At 43.8% G+C, this 18,632-nt stretch overlaps 1 protein-coding gene across 1 annotated transcript in view; it reads left to right on the top strand.

Moving 5' to 3' along the window:
* Window positions 1–4,890: 4,890 nt before the first annotated feature.
* The window catches only part of LOC126252140 (tyrosine-protein phosphatase Lar), a 555,880-nt gene continuing 542,138 nt past the window's right edge, over window positions 4,891–18,632 (top strand). Inside the window, exons 1-2 of the mRNA XM_049953007.1 lie at window positions 4,891–4,912; window positions 8,957–9,247. Coding sequence (XP_049808964.1) covers window positions 4,891–4,912; window positions 8,957–9,247 — 313 coding nt within the window. The remainder of the gene's footprint in view (window positions 4,913–8,956; window positions 9,248–18,632) is intronic.

Here is an 18,632-nt window from a genome sequence, read left to right on the forward strand (position 1 = left end):
GCGAACTGCTGGAGATTAAGGAAGAATTATGACACTAATTGGGTCTATCCGCAGTTTGCCGCAGAGAAGTGCAGCGCTTCTCGGCGAGTTTTACGAGCTGTTGCTGTTAATCCGAAATACCAATAGCGGGGCCCCTGGCCGCCGATACGTTTTGTTGCCGCTCTCTCGACTGATAGCGGCGCGCGCGGGGATACGTTTAAGCGCCGCCTAATGAGTGGCTCCTACGCTCCAGCAGCTCGTTAATAAGGCCAACTCCGGACGTGTTGCTCTCTGTATGCGAGCTATCGCTCCCACCCCCTGTCCCTAAACAAACAATTAGCCGGCTCGTATTTCGTCGTTTAATCGTATCTCTCTGCCGCCATTATGCGTTATCGTCTTCCAGGCGGGGACCTAACTGCGTCCCCACGACCGTTGGCTCGGCGCGTTCGTCTCGTAGCAGAAAGGCAGTCGTGGATACATATAATGCGTGCCTGCAATCTTGTCGCCGACTTCGTGGTTTGCGTTTTGTGGAAGCTATAATAATTCTGCTGCTTTCTAAACATTTCAGTGATGTAATACGTTTGCATCGCTGTGGGCGTGGTTCAGACCCGTTGATTTGGCATAGCGTGGGAAGTTCAGCAGAATTTTAAATCACTCTGACATTCAGCCGGTGGCCCTTTTCTTCTCGCTGTGAAACGACGCATTTTTCCCACGTGCTACGTTACTCAAAGAGCAGCTTCTCTTTGTTGGAATAACATTGGTGCTAAACCTGTTTCGACTGGACATCAGTTTTCAATCATTTTTGAAGGCGATTTCCAACCGCTGTTAAGTGTTTCATAAAATGCATAACGTACAATCTACGTGTATTTATAAATTATAGAGCGCAGCAAACAGTCGTCCATTTTTTCCGGTTTTATTTGGCAAATCTAGATTTCGGCTAGTGCCTAGCCATTATCAGTGCTAAAAAATACAAGAAGTACATGGTCAGGTGATACAATAAAAAGGTACAAGTCATGGCTTATACATTAGATTACATACCACTATTTTCTAGTCTCGATGCATGTCAGTTTAGATTTGTTCTGGCGTCAGTCACAGTTCTTTGAATGCTTCTGTACAAAGAAGGTAGGCTTATACATTAGATTACATACCGCTGTTTTCTAGTCTCGATACATATCAGTTCCGTGTTGTCACAGTTCTTTGAATACTACTGTACAAAGAAGGTAGGCTGTGTGGAGAACCTTCCTAATGGAAGGTAACCTGAATATACATGTACTTTATTATCACTGACCGTCACTACAGTACCTGCATACAACAAACAACAAAAGCATGGAACAACCAGAAATGTTTTTCTGCTTGTTCCATGCTTTTGTCTTTTGTTGTATACAGGGTGTTACAAAAAGGTACGGCCAAACTTTCAGGAAACATTCCTCACACACAAAGAAAGAAAATATGTTATGTGGACATGTGTCCGGAAACGCTTACTTTCCATGTTAGAGCTAATTTTATTACTTCTCTTCAAATCACATTAATAATGGAATGGAAACACACAGCAACAGAATGTACCAGCGTGACTTCAAACACTTTGTTACACGAAATGTTCAAAATGTCCTCCGTTAGCGAGGATACATGCATCCACCCTCCGTCGCATGGAATCCCTGATGCGCTGATGCAGCCCTGGAGAATGGCGTATTGTATCACAGCCGTCCGCAATACGAACACGAAGAGTCTCTACATTTGGTACCGGGGTTGCGTAGACAAGAGCTTTCAAATGCCCCCATAAATGAAAGTCAAGAGGGTTGAGGTCAGGAGAGCGTGGAGGCCATGGAATTGGTCCGCCTCTACCAATCCATCGGCCACCGAATCTGTTGTTGAGAAGCGTACGAACGCTTCGACTGAAATGTGCAGGAGTTCCATCGTGCATGAACCACATGTTGTGTCGTACTTGTAAAGGCACATGTTCTAGCAGCACAGGTAGAGTATCCCGTATGAAATCATGCTCCATTGAGCGTAGGTGGACGAAACTAAAATGAGCTCTAACATGGAAATTAAGCGTTTCCGGACACATGTCCACATAACATCTTTTCTTTATTTGTGTGTGAGGAATGTTTCCTGAAAGTTTGGCCGTACCTTTTTGTAACACCCTGTATAGAGTACTTTTTATTGCTTTGCACTGTGGTGATGGTTACCAACGGAAACCGTTAGTGACAATAAAGGAAGATACCGTACAACTAAACTTAAGAAGTGGAAGCAAAGTACGCAAATACACTACACTGATGAAGTTCTCAACTACGTACATAAACTACAAAAACATTATGAACGACACTGTGGAATGAGACTTGGCGAAAGACTCCATAGTAACCGATCGAACTGCAGCTAGTCTTTGTAAGTCCTTAAATAGATTCCAGGAGTGTTTACAGTTAGCTTACACGCATTACTTAAATTTGTGTTTACATAGCAAAATACATACGAATGCTTTACAGTAGTGTAGAGCTGACAGTTATAATATCATACGTTACATAAAAGGAATAAAATGTGCTTTGAAACGTTGAAACTGGTATAGGTTCATAAATGTGGACATGAATTGTGACTATAATAGATTTACTGTTGGAAATTGTGTTGTTGTTTGTACTTTATTTTCTCTAAAGAAAATCGAAAGCCAAATGCCCGTAATATCCAGTCACGCTCTGTGACGTGTGGTGAACGATACATAAATTAAATAGTAGTAAGGTCATTTTATAGCGCACTTGCCTGTATACAGCGCAACCGACGACTGTTGGCGCCGCATTGAAGTTGCCTGGGAATGGACTGTTCCCACACACTGCTCATGGTGGTACTGATGTTCCAGCCTGTGTGGTTTCTACTTGATTACAGTAAAGCTGTGAATATGGGATTCTTGTAAGAAACTAGCAATCTATGAGTAATATTGTGCAGAATCTCTTCAAGTGTATCACATTTCAGCGGGAAAAGATGTCATATGACAACGGTTCATCGGAAAGTGATTTTATGTGACGACAAATCGTTCTTTATTAAAAAAATGGTATCATATTGAGTTTTTTTTTTGCATCCTTTAGCAGTAGTCATTTTGTTGCAATGATGTACCGATAGCATATCTCACAACTGCCCTCTGAGCGAATCATACAAGTGCCATCTGAGCGAATCCTACGCAGTAGTCGTGAGGGAGTCGTCTACTCACCTCTGCTTTAGGCCTTCCAGTTTTAGTTACCTATGAATTGTAGATATCATGTGATACGTACTCCGCAGCATTCGTTTCAGATTCCATCTCCATTTTCATATTTCACAGTCACCTTGCGCTGATAGTGTATGTAATGTGTGTCACCCTGAAGCTAACAGAGGCCCCGGTGGGCCAAGGAACTGGTCTCCTCTTCACATTGTCCACTACTCTACTACTAATACCTACAGAAACCTTATGCTAAGAGATGCTTTCAAACAGTCCATCTTTAACCTCTGATCATCCTTTTTTTAAACTCTAAAAATTGGGAAGATATCCTCCGTTTCACTGAATGGTTTTTCATCTAGGATGATAAGTCCAGTTGTTGATGCAGCTAAGTAGTTAGTGATGTAAAAATCTCATACTTGTTTTGGGGCTTGGGGACTCATGTTTCTGCCCTTACAGAGGTGTATCTGTTTATGAGTGTGGCGGGTCATACCTTTCGCCATTCCGTAAATCTTCGTACTCCAGACAATAGTACGATTTTGTTCCTGTCATTTAACAAATGTTTCCTTAACCACCCACAGCCCGTTGCCCTACTTGTGGTACTTCCTGCAGGTACTCGGGTATTTTCAGAGAAGATGACGACTTTTTGCAAAAAGTCTGGAATCCGGTTTCGCGTGCCAGTCTGACATATTTACACTCGCATAGCGTATTCGTTGCCTTTTCTGGATCATCAGACTTTCGTGTCGTTTGTTGCGGCCCGTCACGACTTCCCCTTCTGTGCCAACCTTTTCAACTTAGTGTAGCACTTGCACCCAACGTCTTCAGTTATTTCTTGGGTGTATTCCAGTGTCTATCTTCCCCTACGATTTTTACCCAATACAACTCCAACTACGAGGAAGTTATTCCCTGATGTATTGACACATGTTCTATCATCTTGTCCCTACACCTCGTCGGTGTTCACCACATGTTCCTTTCCTCTCCAGTTGTACAGAGAACCTCCTCATCTCTAGTTCTATCAGCATACGTAATTTTAATCGTCCCTATGTAGTAGCACATCTCAAACGCTATGATTCTGTTCTTCTCCGGTTTTCTCACAGTCCATAATTCACGTGCGTACAATGCTGTGCTCCAAACGTACATTCTCAGAATTTTTTTTCCTCTAATTAATTACATTTTAGTTCCGTAATTCTGTTTCTTCGCCGATATCATGTCACGTCATCGCATCTTAATTGAGCTCATCACTATTGTTGGTACTCGTTTCATCAGTTAAATTGATTCATTGAGCATTCTCACCTGTTGTGGAAAAATTGAGTCTAACACTTCAGTCGACATTATTTTGTTTCCTTTTACTGCTAGGCGAGTTCTTTTGTAGATTTTTTTCTGCCGATCATTTACAGATCGCGACTTTGATTGGTACCTGCTATACTGTCAGATGTGTTTTTTTCAAGTGTCAGAGGGGAGCATCGCTTCACGTCTCTGACATTTGTGGTGTCAGCGGATGATTTGTGCGGAAACGATCTTCACTCATTTTACTGTTTTTAAAACTCTTTATTTGCCAATTTGCCAGCTTTCAAGCCACTGCAAGATGATCATTAGACGCTGGTATTTACGGATAATTTAAATTTTATACCAAGGGCAACTTACCACTGGGATTGTTGCGTTGATGAAAATATTTTGGATTTATATGAACCGATCAGAAGTTTTTCGGACCTGCAGATCTGCGAATGTGTGTAGTCATGGGAGAACAGCGAATGAAAGGTAAGCCTCTACTAATAAGGTTCTGACTGCCTATCTTCAGTATTTGATGTGTCACAATATCGGCTGAACGTTCGAACGACACCACTGTGGTGTACACCAATTCTTGAGGCAGTTCCCATGAGATCAAGCCTCCTAGCCTAGAAGTGACATTGTGAGCATAGTCGAAATTTGAAATGACCGTCCCGAGGTTTACTGATAGCCTGAACAGCGTACACGAGTTGCTTTGTGCCAGCTACTGAAATGCACTGGGAATGCAGATTTGCTCGTTCTTTTAGCTCAATTACACTTGTGCCTGCGCGTTATAATTTCCTATGCCAAAAGAATATTGGGAAGTGGAACCAGATTAGAAAAAAAAAGCATCGACTCTGAGCAGTTTATAATCACCAGTGCTGTTGTTCTACGGCTAACTGGGTTTGTGAAATGCATACCAGCGTCACGTTCGAGCCGACCGGCCGCCGTGTCATCCTATGCCATATGGCGTAATGCGGGTGCGGTATGGATGGGCATGGGTTCAGGACACCGCTCTGCCGGCCGTAGTCGGCTTCTCAGACACTACAACCGCTACTTCTCGCTCAGGTAACTCGTCAGTTGGCATCGCAAGGCTTTCGCAACGTGCCAGAACTTCCATCATGAAAAATATCCGTGGTAGTACCAAGATTTGATAGCTTTTTCCTCCGCAAGGTGGTTAGACACGTTGGCCACTCAGCAACGTAGACGGATTTACATTAACTCCATATTTCTTGTTTCTGTAAATATCCACGATCTGATGGAGAGCATGCAGTGACTACGAAGCTGACTAATATGAACGTAAAGATGTTTGCTTCCACGACCATGTACCTCAGCAGCTGTTATATATATCCGTTATTATTGTTTTTTCCTACTTAACCACCCTGCAATTTAAGAAGATAGTCATCCGAACTGTGTCGCTTTATTCGCAACGCTTCTTCAGTGGTCATTCTGTAAACGTAATATAGAGAGAACACTTTTTATGTCTTATTATTTATACATTAAAAACAGTTTATCTTCATAAATTTTGGAAAATTTACTTATGGTGTTTTCCCTCTTTTTCATTTTTTTTCGAAGTTCACTGGTTTTTCCCTCGTTGTTAGCGGATGTTGAAGTTACAAAAGACTTCCTTTCAACTTCCGCGTTTTTCGGGTTACGAACGCACGTTTTTGTGTTTGTGTTTTTGCTCATTAATTTGTAAAACGTAACAAAATTCGATGTCATTGAAATACTACTGATTCTTTACGAATGATCACGGAAAAACTTTGTGCTGAACGTGGAACATATGCAAATTCCGTTCGCAAAAGACGAACAATCGCGAAGGGGAAAGAATGTAAAACCAATTTTTTTTAACTACAACCTCTGTTGACACGGAGGAAAAAATCAGCGGAGTTCACAAGGTGTGGAAAGAAAATTTAAGTAAATTTTGCTGCAACATTTATAAAGAAAAAACTGTTTTTTAATCCATACTAATATTATAAATGAGAAAGTGTGTTTCTCTGGTATCTTTCTACGAGCAAACCGCTGAACCGATTTCGATGAAATTTGGTACAGATATATTAGCTTGTACCCTGAGGAAGAACTTAGGCTACATTAGACATTTAGAAAGGGAAATCATTTCGACCGCAAAGAGGGGAATGGAACGTCTTTTTTAACTTCAGTGAACATAAACTATGTTAAAAAGCGTTGAATTTGTTGCATAATGTGCACAATGTATAATACACAGCACGAAACATAGACGGCGCGCTCCTGCCTGCCTTCCTCCGCACGCATCGGTCGACAGTGACACAGCGCGTGCCGCGTCGTGGAAAGCAGACGCGTGAGGGCAGCTGACGTTGTTGCACGTACAGTAGCTCACTTACCCACCATCACTCCGCATAACAACACTAGTGGTACACGAAAACAGCTGTGCGTAACAGGCAGTATGTTGTTGTTGTTGTCTTCAGTCCAAAGACCGGTTTGATACAGCTCTCCACGCTACTCTATCCTGTGTAAGCCTCTTCATCTCTGAGTAACTGCTGCAACGTACATCCTTCTCAATCTGCTCACTGTATTCATCTCTTGGCCACCCGCGACAGTTTTTACCCCCTGAAGCTTCCCTCCAGTACTAAATTGTTGTTAAATTGGTGATCCATTCATGCCTCAGAATGTGTCCTACCAAACGATCCTTTCTTCTAGTCATGTTGTGTCACAAATTTCTCTTCTCCCCAATTCTGTTCAGTACCTTCTTAACAGTTGCGTGATCTACCAGTCTAATCCTGAGTATTCTTCTGTAGCACCACGTTTCGAAGGCTTCTATTCTTTTCTTGTCTAAACTGTTTATTTTCCATGTTTCACTTCGATACATGGCTACACTCCATACACTTTCAGAAAGGACTTCCTGACGCTTGAATCTATACTCGATGGTAACAAATTTCTCTTCTTCAGAAGCGCTTTTCTTGCCATTGCCACACTCCATTTTATATCCTCGCTACTTCGACCATCATCAGTTTTTTGCTTCCCAAATAGCAAAACTCATCTACTACTTCAAATGTCTCGTTTATCATACAATTCCGTCAGCATCATTCCATTATCCTCGTACGGCTTTTGTTGATGTTCATCTTAAATCCTCAAGACACTGTCCATTCCATTTAACTGCTCTCCCAGGTCTTTTGCTGTCTCTGACAGAATTACAATGTCATCAGCAAACCTTAAAGTTCTTACTTCTTCTCCCTGGACTTCAATTCCTATTCCAATTTTTTCTTTTGTTTCTTTTACTGCTTGCTCAATATACAGATTGATTAAACATCGGGGATAGGCTAAAACCCTCTCTCGCTCCCTTCTCAATCACTACTTCCCTTTCGTGCCCCTCGACTCTTATAACTGCAATCTGGTTTCTGTACAAATTGTAAATAGCCTTTCGCTCCCTGTATTTTACCCCTGCCTCCTTCAGAATTTGAAAGAGAGTGTTCCAGTCAACATTGTCAAAAGCTTTTTCTAAGTAGGTTTGCCTTTCCTTATCCTAAGATAACACGTAGCGTCAGTATTGCCTCGCGTGGTGCAACTTTCTCCGGAATCCAAATTGTATATAAATAACAAAATGCAGGAACATTATGTGTACCATATTTACAGAATGATCTCAGAAGATGATTTGTAAATGAAAGCGGGAACGATCAGGTGATGAACATTCATCATTTGCAGGAAGCGTAAGTTGGAACGAACAAAAACTTAAACCAACGTAGAATTTTCAAATGTATTATGCAGCAGATGGTTACAGCTGCCACACAAATCACCCGCTGTCGCAGTGTTGACGGTGTAGAGTGGACGGTGGCGTTCCTCTGGATCCCAGGACACGTTGGTATCTGTGGAAATGAGGCGGCCGATACAGCGGCCAAGGCTGCAGTCTCTCTTCTTCAGCCTGCTATTCGCATGATTCCCTTCGCCGGAGTGTTTTATGTCGTCGTGTTGCTCTTTTATGGCACGCACATTGGTCGACACTTCCCAATAATAAATTGCGGGACGTGAAAACTCTTCCCTGTGCTTGGACCTCTTCCTCCCGAACGCGTCGTCGGGAGGAGGTAATTTTAACTAGACTCCGGATAGGGCACTTTTTAGCCATCGACATCTTTTAAGTGGCGATCCTCCCCCACTCTGTCCCCACTGCTCTCAGCTGTGGGCAGTGAGACAACTTTTACTCGAATGCCCCTATTTTACTCCGTTACGCGCCCGTCTACAGCTGTCGCCTGATATATCGTCCATTTTAGCTGGTGACACGCGCTCAGCCGATCGCGTTCTCAAATTTATTAGTGCCAGTGAGATGACGTCAGTAATTTGAAGCTCTTTCTGGGGACAAACAACCCCCCTTCTATAGTGGTTTTTTAAGCTTTCCTTCTGGTTTTAGTTTCCCCACTTTTTTGAGTTTCGCTCCCATTGCTACTGGTTTCCAGTCTCGTTTTTTACCTTTTCCTAAGTCACAGACCGGGCGCCCAAAAAACCGTAACGAGGCGGATTGCAGCGGGGACCGGTGCTGACGGACGCGTGTTCGTTCCCGTGTTGCAGACCCGCCGGAGATCACGCAGCGGCCGCGGGACCTGACGGTGAAGGCGGGCGGCGTGGCGGCGTTCGTGTGCGGCGCGCGCGGCGACCCCACGCCCAGCATCACGTGGCGCAAGAACGGCAAGCGCATGTCCAACACGCAGTCGCGCTACCTGCTGCACGACTTCGCGGGCGGCTCGCTGCTGCGCATCGAGCCGGTGCGCGTGCAGCGCGACGAGGCCGCCTACGAGTGCTACGCCGAGAACGGCGTGGGCGACGCCGTCAGCGCCACCGCCAACCTCGTCGTCTACGAGGGTGAGTACCCGCCGTCCACTGTACACTTTCAGCACTCACCGGCAGCCGGCCAAGAGCCTGTTGCGTCCAGCCGTCAGCGGATGAGTACCAAAATATCTCTGGAGCACGCGAAGAGAAAAAATTTGCGAGTAATAAAACAATTGCCGCCTTTCTGATTTGTAGCTCCTTGTATTGGCCGTGTTTGTAGTCAAAATTTTTGGATGTGAGGTCCGCCAGTTATGCAAAACACCGTTTTTCTCAGTACACAAACATGTTTCGGCACCACTGTGCCATCATCAGCGGGTTTTCGTTTTTTTTATTCTTTACATTTAGTGAACATGAATTTTCTGGATCACTTTTGAGTTAATTATTACAGGTAGCTTGCCATGTTTCCGTGTGGCAAGCCTTCCATTCTCCGCATCATGCTGAGGTATTGTGATGCATACCTAACTATAACAAGTATTTTCCACAAATAACGTAGTAAAACACTTTTCACTGCACCAGAACACAGTGTGATTGTGGTTTGTTCAAACCAAACGCTTATTCGATGTTAAGAAAAGTTCTGTTTTTCAGGAAAGTTTGCTGCCCAAAAAGCAAAACGTGCGTAATAGTTTTAATGTCTCATTGCTGTGAATGAGGAGTGGGTGCTGAGGGTCTGGCCAAATCTTTTCGTTACTCCATGTGTATTTTTGAGCGCCCAGGTCCCACTTGTCACTGTTACATTTCTGAAGTTGACTGGTTGCTCTAGAACATGGCTTCCCAACCTTTTCAGCTGCCGGACCCCTTCAGTCGAAAATCCATGGCGGACCCCTAGTCAGTCAGGATCACAGTAACTTTAAATTTCAGAGCGAAACCAATGGGTACTGAAAGCTTCTTAATGGAACTGCTGTGTTCCCAATATATTTCAATCTTAAATTATTGTTATTTTGAAAAGTATCATTCTTTGTAACTGTTGTAGATAAAACAAAAGAAAACTGTAAAAACATGAAAACGAGAATTGTAAGATGTACGACCTGTTTTAAACATCAGCTAACAGGTCTATAATTTGGCAATAAATAAATAAAATAAATGTTCCCAATGACCCCCCCCCTCCTCTCCCCGCCCCCCGCCCCCCGGAGTATCAATAGTCTTTGGTTTAGAGATGAATGAAAACAACTTGAAATTAACGACCTAGTTTGAATTCCCACTGTATCCAGACACTTACTAGTGGATTTACTCCCTTTGTTCAACACACTGTAGCCTGATTAAAATTACTTGGTAATTGAAATTTCACAGGATGGAGCTGTCTTCCTCCAAGAGCAATCAATGTCACGTCCAAATTGTTCGTTGTTGACAAGCTGCTGCTTATGGTCTGTTCACTTCCACTATTTCGCTACTGTTGTGTAAGGAGCATGCATATTTCGTAATAGTCGTGTGTGTGTGTGTGTGAGGGGGGGGGTGTGTTTTTTCGTGAAATCCGAAGAAAAATGTTCAAGTATATGTAAAGTCTTCCTTTGGTCGTCCTCTCTCCTCATTCATTTCAACTGGAAACATCCCTTGTTGTGAAGGCGATGGAGAAACTGCACCCTTCTTCAATGATCCTGACCTCAGCCACCGATCCACGTTAGAAGTAATAAACTGGTCAAAAATCGACTTATGAAATAGGTAGTGCACTGACAAGGCAAGTTTAACATTTAATGATGCCTGGGGCCGCATACGTGCCAGCGAGCGCTGTGATTGGTCGACAAAGCTCGCTCCCCGCATGCGTAAAAGGTTTCAGCGCATCTAGCGCTGTGAGCCGGGGCACAACGACCCCCGTATTGTTGCTGAACAGTCGATCAGAGAAGCCGCATTCTCCGGCTACGTTCTCACTTAGGAACCGCAAAGGCTGCTTGGGGATACGACTTGAAATAAAAGTACACATGTTTTAGTAAAAGTAGACATGAAACTTCCTGGCAGATAAAACTGTGTGCCGGACCGAGACTCGAACTCGGGACCTTTGCCTTTCGCGGGCAAATGCTCTACCAACTGAGCTACTGAAGCATGACTCACGCCCCGTCCTCACAGCTTTACTTCTGCCAGTACCTCGTCTCCTACCTTCCAAACTTTACAGAAGCTCTCCTGCGAACCTTGCAGAACTAGCACTCCTGAAAGAAAGGATATTGCGGAGACATGGCTTAGCCACAGCCTGGGGGATGTTTCCAGAATGAGGTTTTCACTCAGCAGCGGAATGTGCGTTGCTCATTTTGGAAACATCCCCCAGGCTGTGGCTAAGCCATGTCTCCGCAATATCTTTTCTTTCAGGAGTGCTAGTTCCGCAAGGTTCGCAGGAGAACTTCTGTAAAGTTTGGAAGGTAGGAGGCGAGGTACTGGCGGAAGTAAAGCTGTGAGGACGGGGCGTGAGTCGTGCTTGGGTAGCTCAGTTGGTAGAGCACTTGCCCGCGAAAGGCAAAGGTCCCGAGTTCGAGTCTCGGTCCGGCACGCAGTTTTAATCTGCCAGGAAGTTTCATATCAGCGCACACTCCGCTGCAGAGTGAAAACCTCATTCAGGAAAAGTAGACATGTTTTTCACACGAATAAAAAAACAGTGATGAATTAGATTGTCACATTTTTATTCAATAATTTTACTCATTATTTTACACGATTTGGTGAAAGGTGGCCGCGGACTCCCTAGAAAGAGCCGGCGGACCCCTAAGGGGTCCGCGGACCACAGGTTGGGAAGCCCTGCTCTAGGAGAATATCCTTTCGTACGACTTTCGGAACATACGCTGACCTGGCAACGCAGGCCGTACGCGGTGCTCCGCAGCATCACAGCTGCCCTGTTGGATTGTTGCTCCCCGCCTGCTGCCGTGGGCCTTCTGGGGCGCGCGGGATTGTGTAAGACGGCGGCTGCCGCCTCGAGCCGCTGCGCCAGTCGCTCCGGCAGGCCGTATTATCGCGGCAGCGCGGTTGCGTTATTGCTGGTGCCGCCAGACTGCCGAGCCGCGTAACGTTTATACCAAACACGAGAGGCCCCGCGAAGGCAGAAAATTGAGTTTGCCTGCGAGATGGGCGCGCCGCTGATACGCGCCCTCGCCGTGATTCGGCGCCGGCCTGCGCCACTCCGTTCCGAGTCTGAATTAGTGCGCGCCGCGCCGCGGGCTGCGCAAACACTGTGCGCTCTGAGGCACAGCCAGCCACAGGGCTGTGGCTGCCGCTGCTGCTGCTGGCAACAGCACTGGCTCTCGCTCTGTATTTTCGAGTCATCGGGCTGCTGATTGGTTTCATGCGGCCCGCCACGAATTCATCTCCTCTGCCAACCTCTTCAATATATTCCAATCTCTCTTCCTCTGCAGTTTTTACTTGCTACAGCTCTCTCCAGTGCCATGGAAGTTATTCCTTGATGTCTCAGCAGATGTCCTGTCGTCGTTTCCCTTCTTCTTGTCACTGTTTCCTATATATCCCTTTCTTAGCCGATTCTGCTGAGACACTTCTCATTTCTTATCAGTCCGCCTAATTTTCAACATTCTTATGAAGCTCCACATCTCAGATGCTTCGATTCTCTTACACTACTCGCCATTAAAAGTGCTGCACCACGAAGATGAAGTGCTACAGACGCGAAATTTAACCGACAGGAAGAAGATGCTGTGATATGCAAATGTTTAGCTTTTCAGAGCATTCACACAAGGTCGGCACAGGTGGCGACACCTACAGCGTCCTGACATGAGGAAAGTTTCCAACCTATTTCTCATACACAAACAGCAGTCGACCGGCGTTGCCAGGTGAAACGTTGTTGTGATGCCTCGTGTAAGGAGGAGAAATGTGTACCATTACGTTGCCGACTTTCATAAAGGTCGGATTGTAGCCTATCGCGATTGCGGTTTATCGTATCGCGACATTACTGCTCGCGTTGGTCGAGATCCAATGACTGTTAGCAGAATATGGAATCGGTGGGTTCAGGAGGGTAATGCGGAACGCCGTGCTGGATCCCAACGGCTTCGTATCACTAGCAGTCGAGATGACAGGCATCTTATCCGCATGGCTGCAACGGATCGTGCAGCCACGTCTCGATCGCTGAGTCAACTAAGGGGGACGTTTGAAAGACAACAACCATCTGCACGAACAGTTCGACGACGTTTGCAGCAGCACGGACTATCAGCTCCGAGACCACGGCTACGGTTACCCTTGACGCTGCTTTACAGATAGGAGCGCCTGAGATGCTGTGCTCAACGACGAACCTGGGTGCACGAATGGCAAAACTTCATTTTTTCAGATGAATCCATGTTCTGTTTACACCATCCGTGTTTGGTGACATGGCGGTGAACGCACATTGGAAGTGTTTTCGCCATTGGTTACACGTCTCGGTCACCTCTTGTTCGCATTGACGGCACTTTGAACAGTGGACGTTACATTTCAGATGTGTTACGACCCGTGGCTCTACCCTTCATTCGATCCCTGCGAAACCCTACATTTCAGCAGGATAATGCACGACCGCATGTTGCAGGTCGTGTACGGGCCTTTCTGGATACAGAAAATGTTCGACTGCTGCCCTGGCCAGCACATTCTCGAGAAATCTCACCAACTGAAAACGTCTGGCCAATGGTGGCCGAGCAACTGGCTCGTCACAATACGCCAGTCGCTACTCTTGATGAACTGTGGTATCGTGTTGGTTGGACTGAATGCCCAGGCGTATCAAGGCCGTTATTACGGCCAGAGGTGGTTGTTCTGGGTACTGATTCCTCAGGATCTATGCACCCATATTGCGTGAAAATGTAATCACATGTCAGTTCTAGTACAATATATTTGTCCAATGAATACCCGTTTTTCATCTGCATTTCTTCTTGGTGTAGCAATTTTAATGGCCAGTAGTGTATTTTCCGGTTTCCCCACTGTCTTTGATTCACTACCATACAAAGCTGTGCTCCAAATGTACATTCTCAGAAATGTTTTCCTCAAATTAAGGTTTATCTCTGACACTGGTAAACTTCTTTCGGCCAGGACTGCCTTTTCCAGTGCTAGTCTTCCTTTTACGTCCTGTTTTCTCCGTTCATCATGGGTTACTTCGCTGCCTAGGTTGCATAATCCCTTTACTTCCTCTACTTTGCAATCACTAATTTCGATGATAGGTTTCTCGCTGTCCTCCTCTTGCTACTTCTCATTACTTTCGTCTTTCTTCGGTTTTATCTCAATACGCGGTATTTACTGATTATGCTGCTCATTCTATTCAGCAGATCCTGTAATTCTTCACACTTTCTCTGAGGGTAGTAAAGTCGTTAGCGAATCTTATCATTGATATCCTCTCAACCTGAATTTTAACCCCACTCATCAATCTTCATTCTATTTCTGTCTTTGCTTTTTCGATGTGTAGGCTGAACAGTAGGGGCGAGACACTGCACTCCTGTCTGATACCATTTTTAATCCGAGCACTTGGTTTTTGGTCTTTCCATTTTATTCTTCCATACTGTTTGACATCTACCGATGTTTTTCCGGCCTACAAATGTCGCACTAGATCAGAATGCTAAAGGTTAGATGGCTAAATCGAACAACAGATGAGTAGGTACTGAATCGAACTCATGACAAAATAAATTTGTTGAATAAGTGATTGGTTGATAGGACATATCACAAGGAATCGAGGAATTGCCAGTTTGGTAATGAAAGGAATTGTGCTGGAGGGTGTAAACGTTGCAGAGGGAGATCATGTACGTTCTGGTGGTTACACAAATATGAAGAGGCTTGCGCAGGAGAGATTAGCGTGGAGAGCTGCAGCAAACCAATCTTTGTATGAAAACGACAACAACGTCTGTAAAGCCCAATTAAAAAAAAAGCAGCTATGAATATTGCAGAACCATCAGTTTAATAGGTCGTGGCTGCAAAATTGTTACAGGAAGTATTTAATGATGGAGGAAGATCAGTTTGGGTTCCAGAGAAATGTAGGAACAGTTGAAAACAATGGAACCTTACGGTTTACCTTACAAGACAGACAGAAGGAAAGCATTTGTATTGTAGACTAAGAAAATTTTGAAAGTAGCAGAAATGAAAACAGGGAGCGAAAAGCTATTTACAACTTGAGCGTAAACCGGACTGCAGCTATAAGATTGCAACGACATGAAAGCGAAGCTGAGGCTGAGAAATATCATCCTCGATGTTATTGAAACTGTACACTGGCCAAGCAATAAATGAAAATTTGGGGAAATGAAATAAAAGTTTAGGGAGAAATAATAAAAACTTTGACGTTGCTAATGCATTGTAATTCTACCATAGATGGAAAAGGACTTGGAGGAGAAGTTGAATGGAATAGATAGTGTCATGAAACGAGGTTATGAATATCAACAATAGTAATGGTATGTAGGCAGATTAATTAAATTATGCTAAGGGAATTAGATTAGAAAGTTAGACACTATAAGTGGTAGATGAGTTTTGTTATTTGGGAAACAACTGACGATCGTCGAAGAAAAGCCTGTATAAAATGCAGACTAGCAACAGCAAGAAGAGCTTTTCTGAAAACGTAGAATTTGTTAACATGTAATATAAATTTAAGTGTTAGGAAGTATCTTCTGAAAATATTTGTCTGGAATGTTGCCTCTTATGGAAGTGAAACGTGGTCAATAGCCAATACAGACAAGAAAAGAACAGAAATATTAAAATGTGGTGCTATAGAAGAATACTGAAGGTTAGGTATGTATATCGAGTAGCTAGTAAGGAGGCACTGAATAGAACTAGTAGAAAAAGAAGTCTGTGGCAGAACTTGACTTACAAGAAGGGGTCGGTTGATACGACACACTGTGAGGCATTAGCGAATCGTCAGTTTGGTAATACAGGTAAGTGTGGTCGGTAACAGCTGTAGAAGGAGGGCTAGGCAAGCAGACAGTAAGCAGGTTCAGATGGATGTAAGCTGCACTACTAGCTAAGAGAAGAAGGGTCTTGAGCAGGAATGAGTAGCGTGTGGAGCAACATCAAACCTATCTTAGGACTAAATACAACAATTGTTATAACCGAGCCCCTAGCAGTAGAAACTAAAATCCACAACCTGCTTCGATCTACTTGTTGTGATTCATAGTTTCATCAAGGTTACAGGTTTACGGCCGTTTGGAATCGATCTATACTGAAAATGACTTTGTCACAATTTTGGAGCAGTTCTGTCCAGTGTCTTTATTTCACCACAGGCCCTAGGACAGTCTTTGAATATTACGAAATAATTTTAAGTTCTGGTGGCTATAATACTGGATAGTCTTCTCAAACTTAAGACAGTTATACTTTATTGTTCATTTTAATCGAAATCCGCTCAACCGGTTCAAAATGGTTCAAATGGCTCTGAGCACTATGGGACTTAACATCTATGGTCATCAGTCCCCTAGAACTTAGAACTACTTAAACCTAACTAACCTAAGGACAGCACACAACACCCAGCCATCACGAGGCAGAGAAAATCCCTGACCCCGCCGGGAATCGAACCCGGGTACCCGGGCGTGGGAAGCGAGAACGCTACCGCACGACCACGAGATGCGGGCCCACTCAACCGGACGTGCATTGTTTGGCGATACTGGTGACATGTATCATCTATGGTCACACTGCATAGTATTCTAAATTTAATCATCATGCGTATATGTCCCTTAACTTGATTAGATTAGTAACGCATAGGGTGAATATTTCGACTAACTATGTGATACTACTTGGCAAGACAACTTGTTTTGTTAATGAAATTCCCTTTTTGAATTCAAACAGCCTCAACGGGAACAGGTCCATTATTTTAAAACTGAAAATAACTCAGTTTAAAAGCCTCGAAAGCGACTTTATGATCAGTAATAATAATTATATTTAATGAATGAAATGTGTGAAAGAATTAGAACAAACCCTGGTATGGCATGAAATTTTATAAAATGATTGCCATGCATGAATTTTTGTGTGGTAGGGAGACCTGGATCAAAAATAAATTACCCGAGTAGAATAAGGCTAGTAAAAAAAAAATTATTTAGACAGCATCGAAAACGAACCTTGCCAAAAGAACAGAAGATCTAATTTCAGTTCTTTTTTTCAGTATTCAATAACAGATACTAGCTGTTGTATTCAGATTCTATGACTATGGTTTTTGAAAAAGCTTGGCAGTGACACCAAAGAAGCGTTAGGAAATCTAAAGCTTTCAAAATGAAAATTCAGTAGAAGTGCCTTATGTTATTCTGTAATAATTATCGAGTCGTCGTCGATTTTCGAAGTGCCTACGTTGCCAAACGTCCCTGTTTCTCTGATAAAATATTTTTTCATTCGTGTTTGTTGTATCCACATTCTAGCAGTTACAAAATAGCTGCTGTTATTCTGGTCGCTTCTCTTATTCTTCCAGATTCTGAGAAAATTGTCTAGCAAGGTTTTTGTGGTTTCAGGCGCCTCGAATGGTATAACATCATCGCGATAGTTTTTGTTACAATATTCATGTGAATCTATCTCCGTGTTCAACTCACTGAAACTCCAGCTGTTTGCGCAGATTGATCGCTAGCTGCCAGGGGCAACTAGCAGCGCAAGCGCGGTAATGATGTTTTTCGTAGAAATAATTTTCCATTAATTCAGTTTTTTTCTGTTTTTTTCTTCCGAAATGACGCACTTACTAATTTTCAGGTTTATATGAACGTGAGTTCTGATTACAGATGTAAACATGTTGTTACTATGTTGTTAATAATGCGTATGGCTCGGACAGAATCTATATTTTGTATTGCTGCATGATATTATACTGAATGGCGAGTAAAATAGTCATATGTAGCTAGACTGATTTTGCAGCCGGCAGTAGAACGCGTAAGTGTATTGTGGTCGCACATGTTGCGTGATCCGCTGATTGTGGTGTGGTTGATTTACAGCAGCATTTGCATACTCATTGCGGAAGGAACAGCGGTGTATCTATTCAGAATACGAACCTCTCCGCGAGAAGTCTTCTTTGCCTCTCTTGGTTCATTGTTCGTGGTACAGACCTCTACGGTAAATTAGATTTGTGTGTTGGGGGCGGGGGGGGAGGGGGGCAGCGGGAGAAGGGAGAGGGAGGATCCCTCATTACTGTGTTAGCAAAGTAAACATCGCGAGATATGCCGGTGTTCTGCACAGTAATTCACTTTCCCATTCGTTGCTTGTGCAAATGCAGAACAGTATCATGTGACGTGTGGTCCTTATTGTCATAACATCCAAGTCATTTCTGTAGGAGGTACTTTGGCGCAACTCGCTATTCACTTGTCTCTACTCAGCTGGGTGATGGCAAAATGCCTTATTCATATATGCGTAAAATATGAACGCCCATCATTTCGGAATTTGCATAAATTACTCCCAAACCACGAGAATACATCATGAAAAGAAATGATTTGCAGCCCAATCCTGTATCATTTCTGTGACACTCTCTCCCATATTTCGCGATAATACAAAACGTACTGCCTTTCTTTGAACTTTTTCGATGTACTCCGTCAGTCCTATCTGG

This window comes from Schistocerca nitens, chromosome 4 (assembly GCF_023898315.1).
Source record: "Schistocerca nitens isolate TAMUIC-IGC-003100 chromosome 4, iqSchNite1.1, whole genome shotgun sequence".
Lineage (NCBI taxonomy): Eukaryota > Metazoa > Arthropoda > Insecta > Orthoptera > Acrididae > Schistocerca > Schistocerca nitens.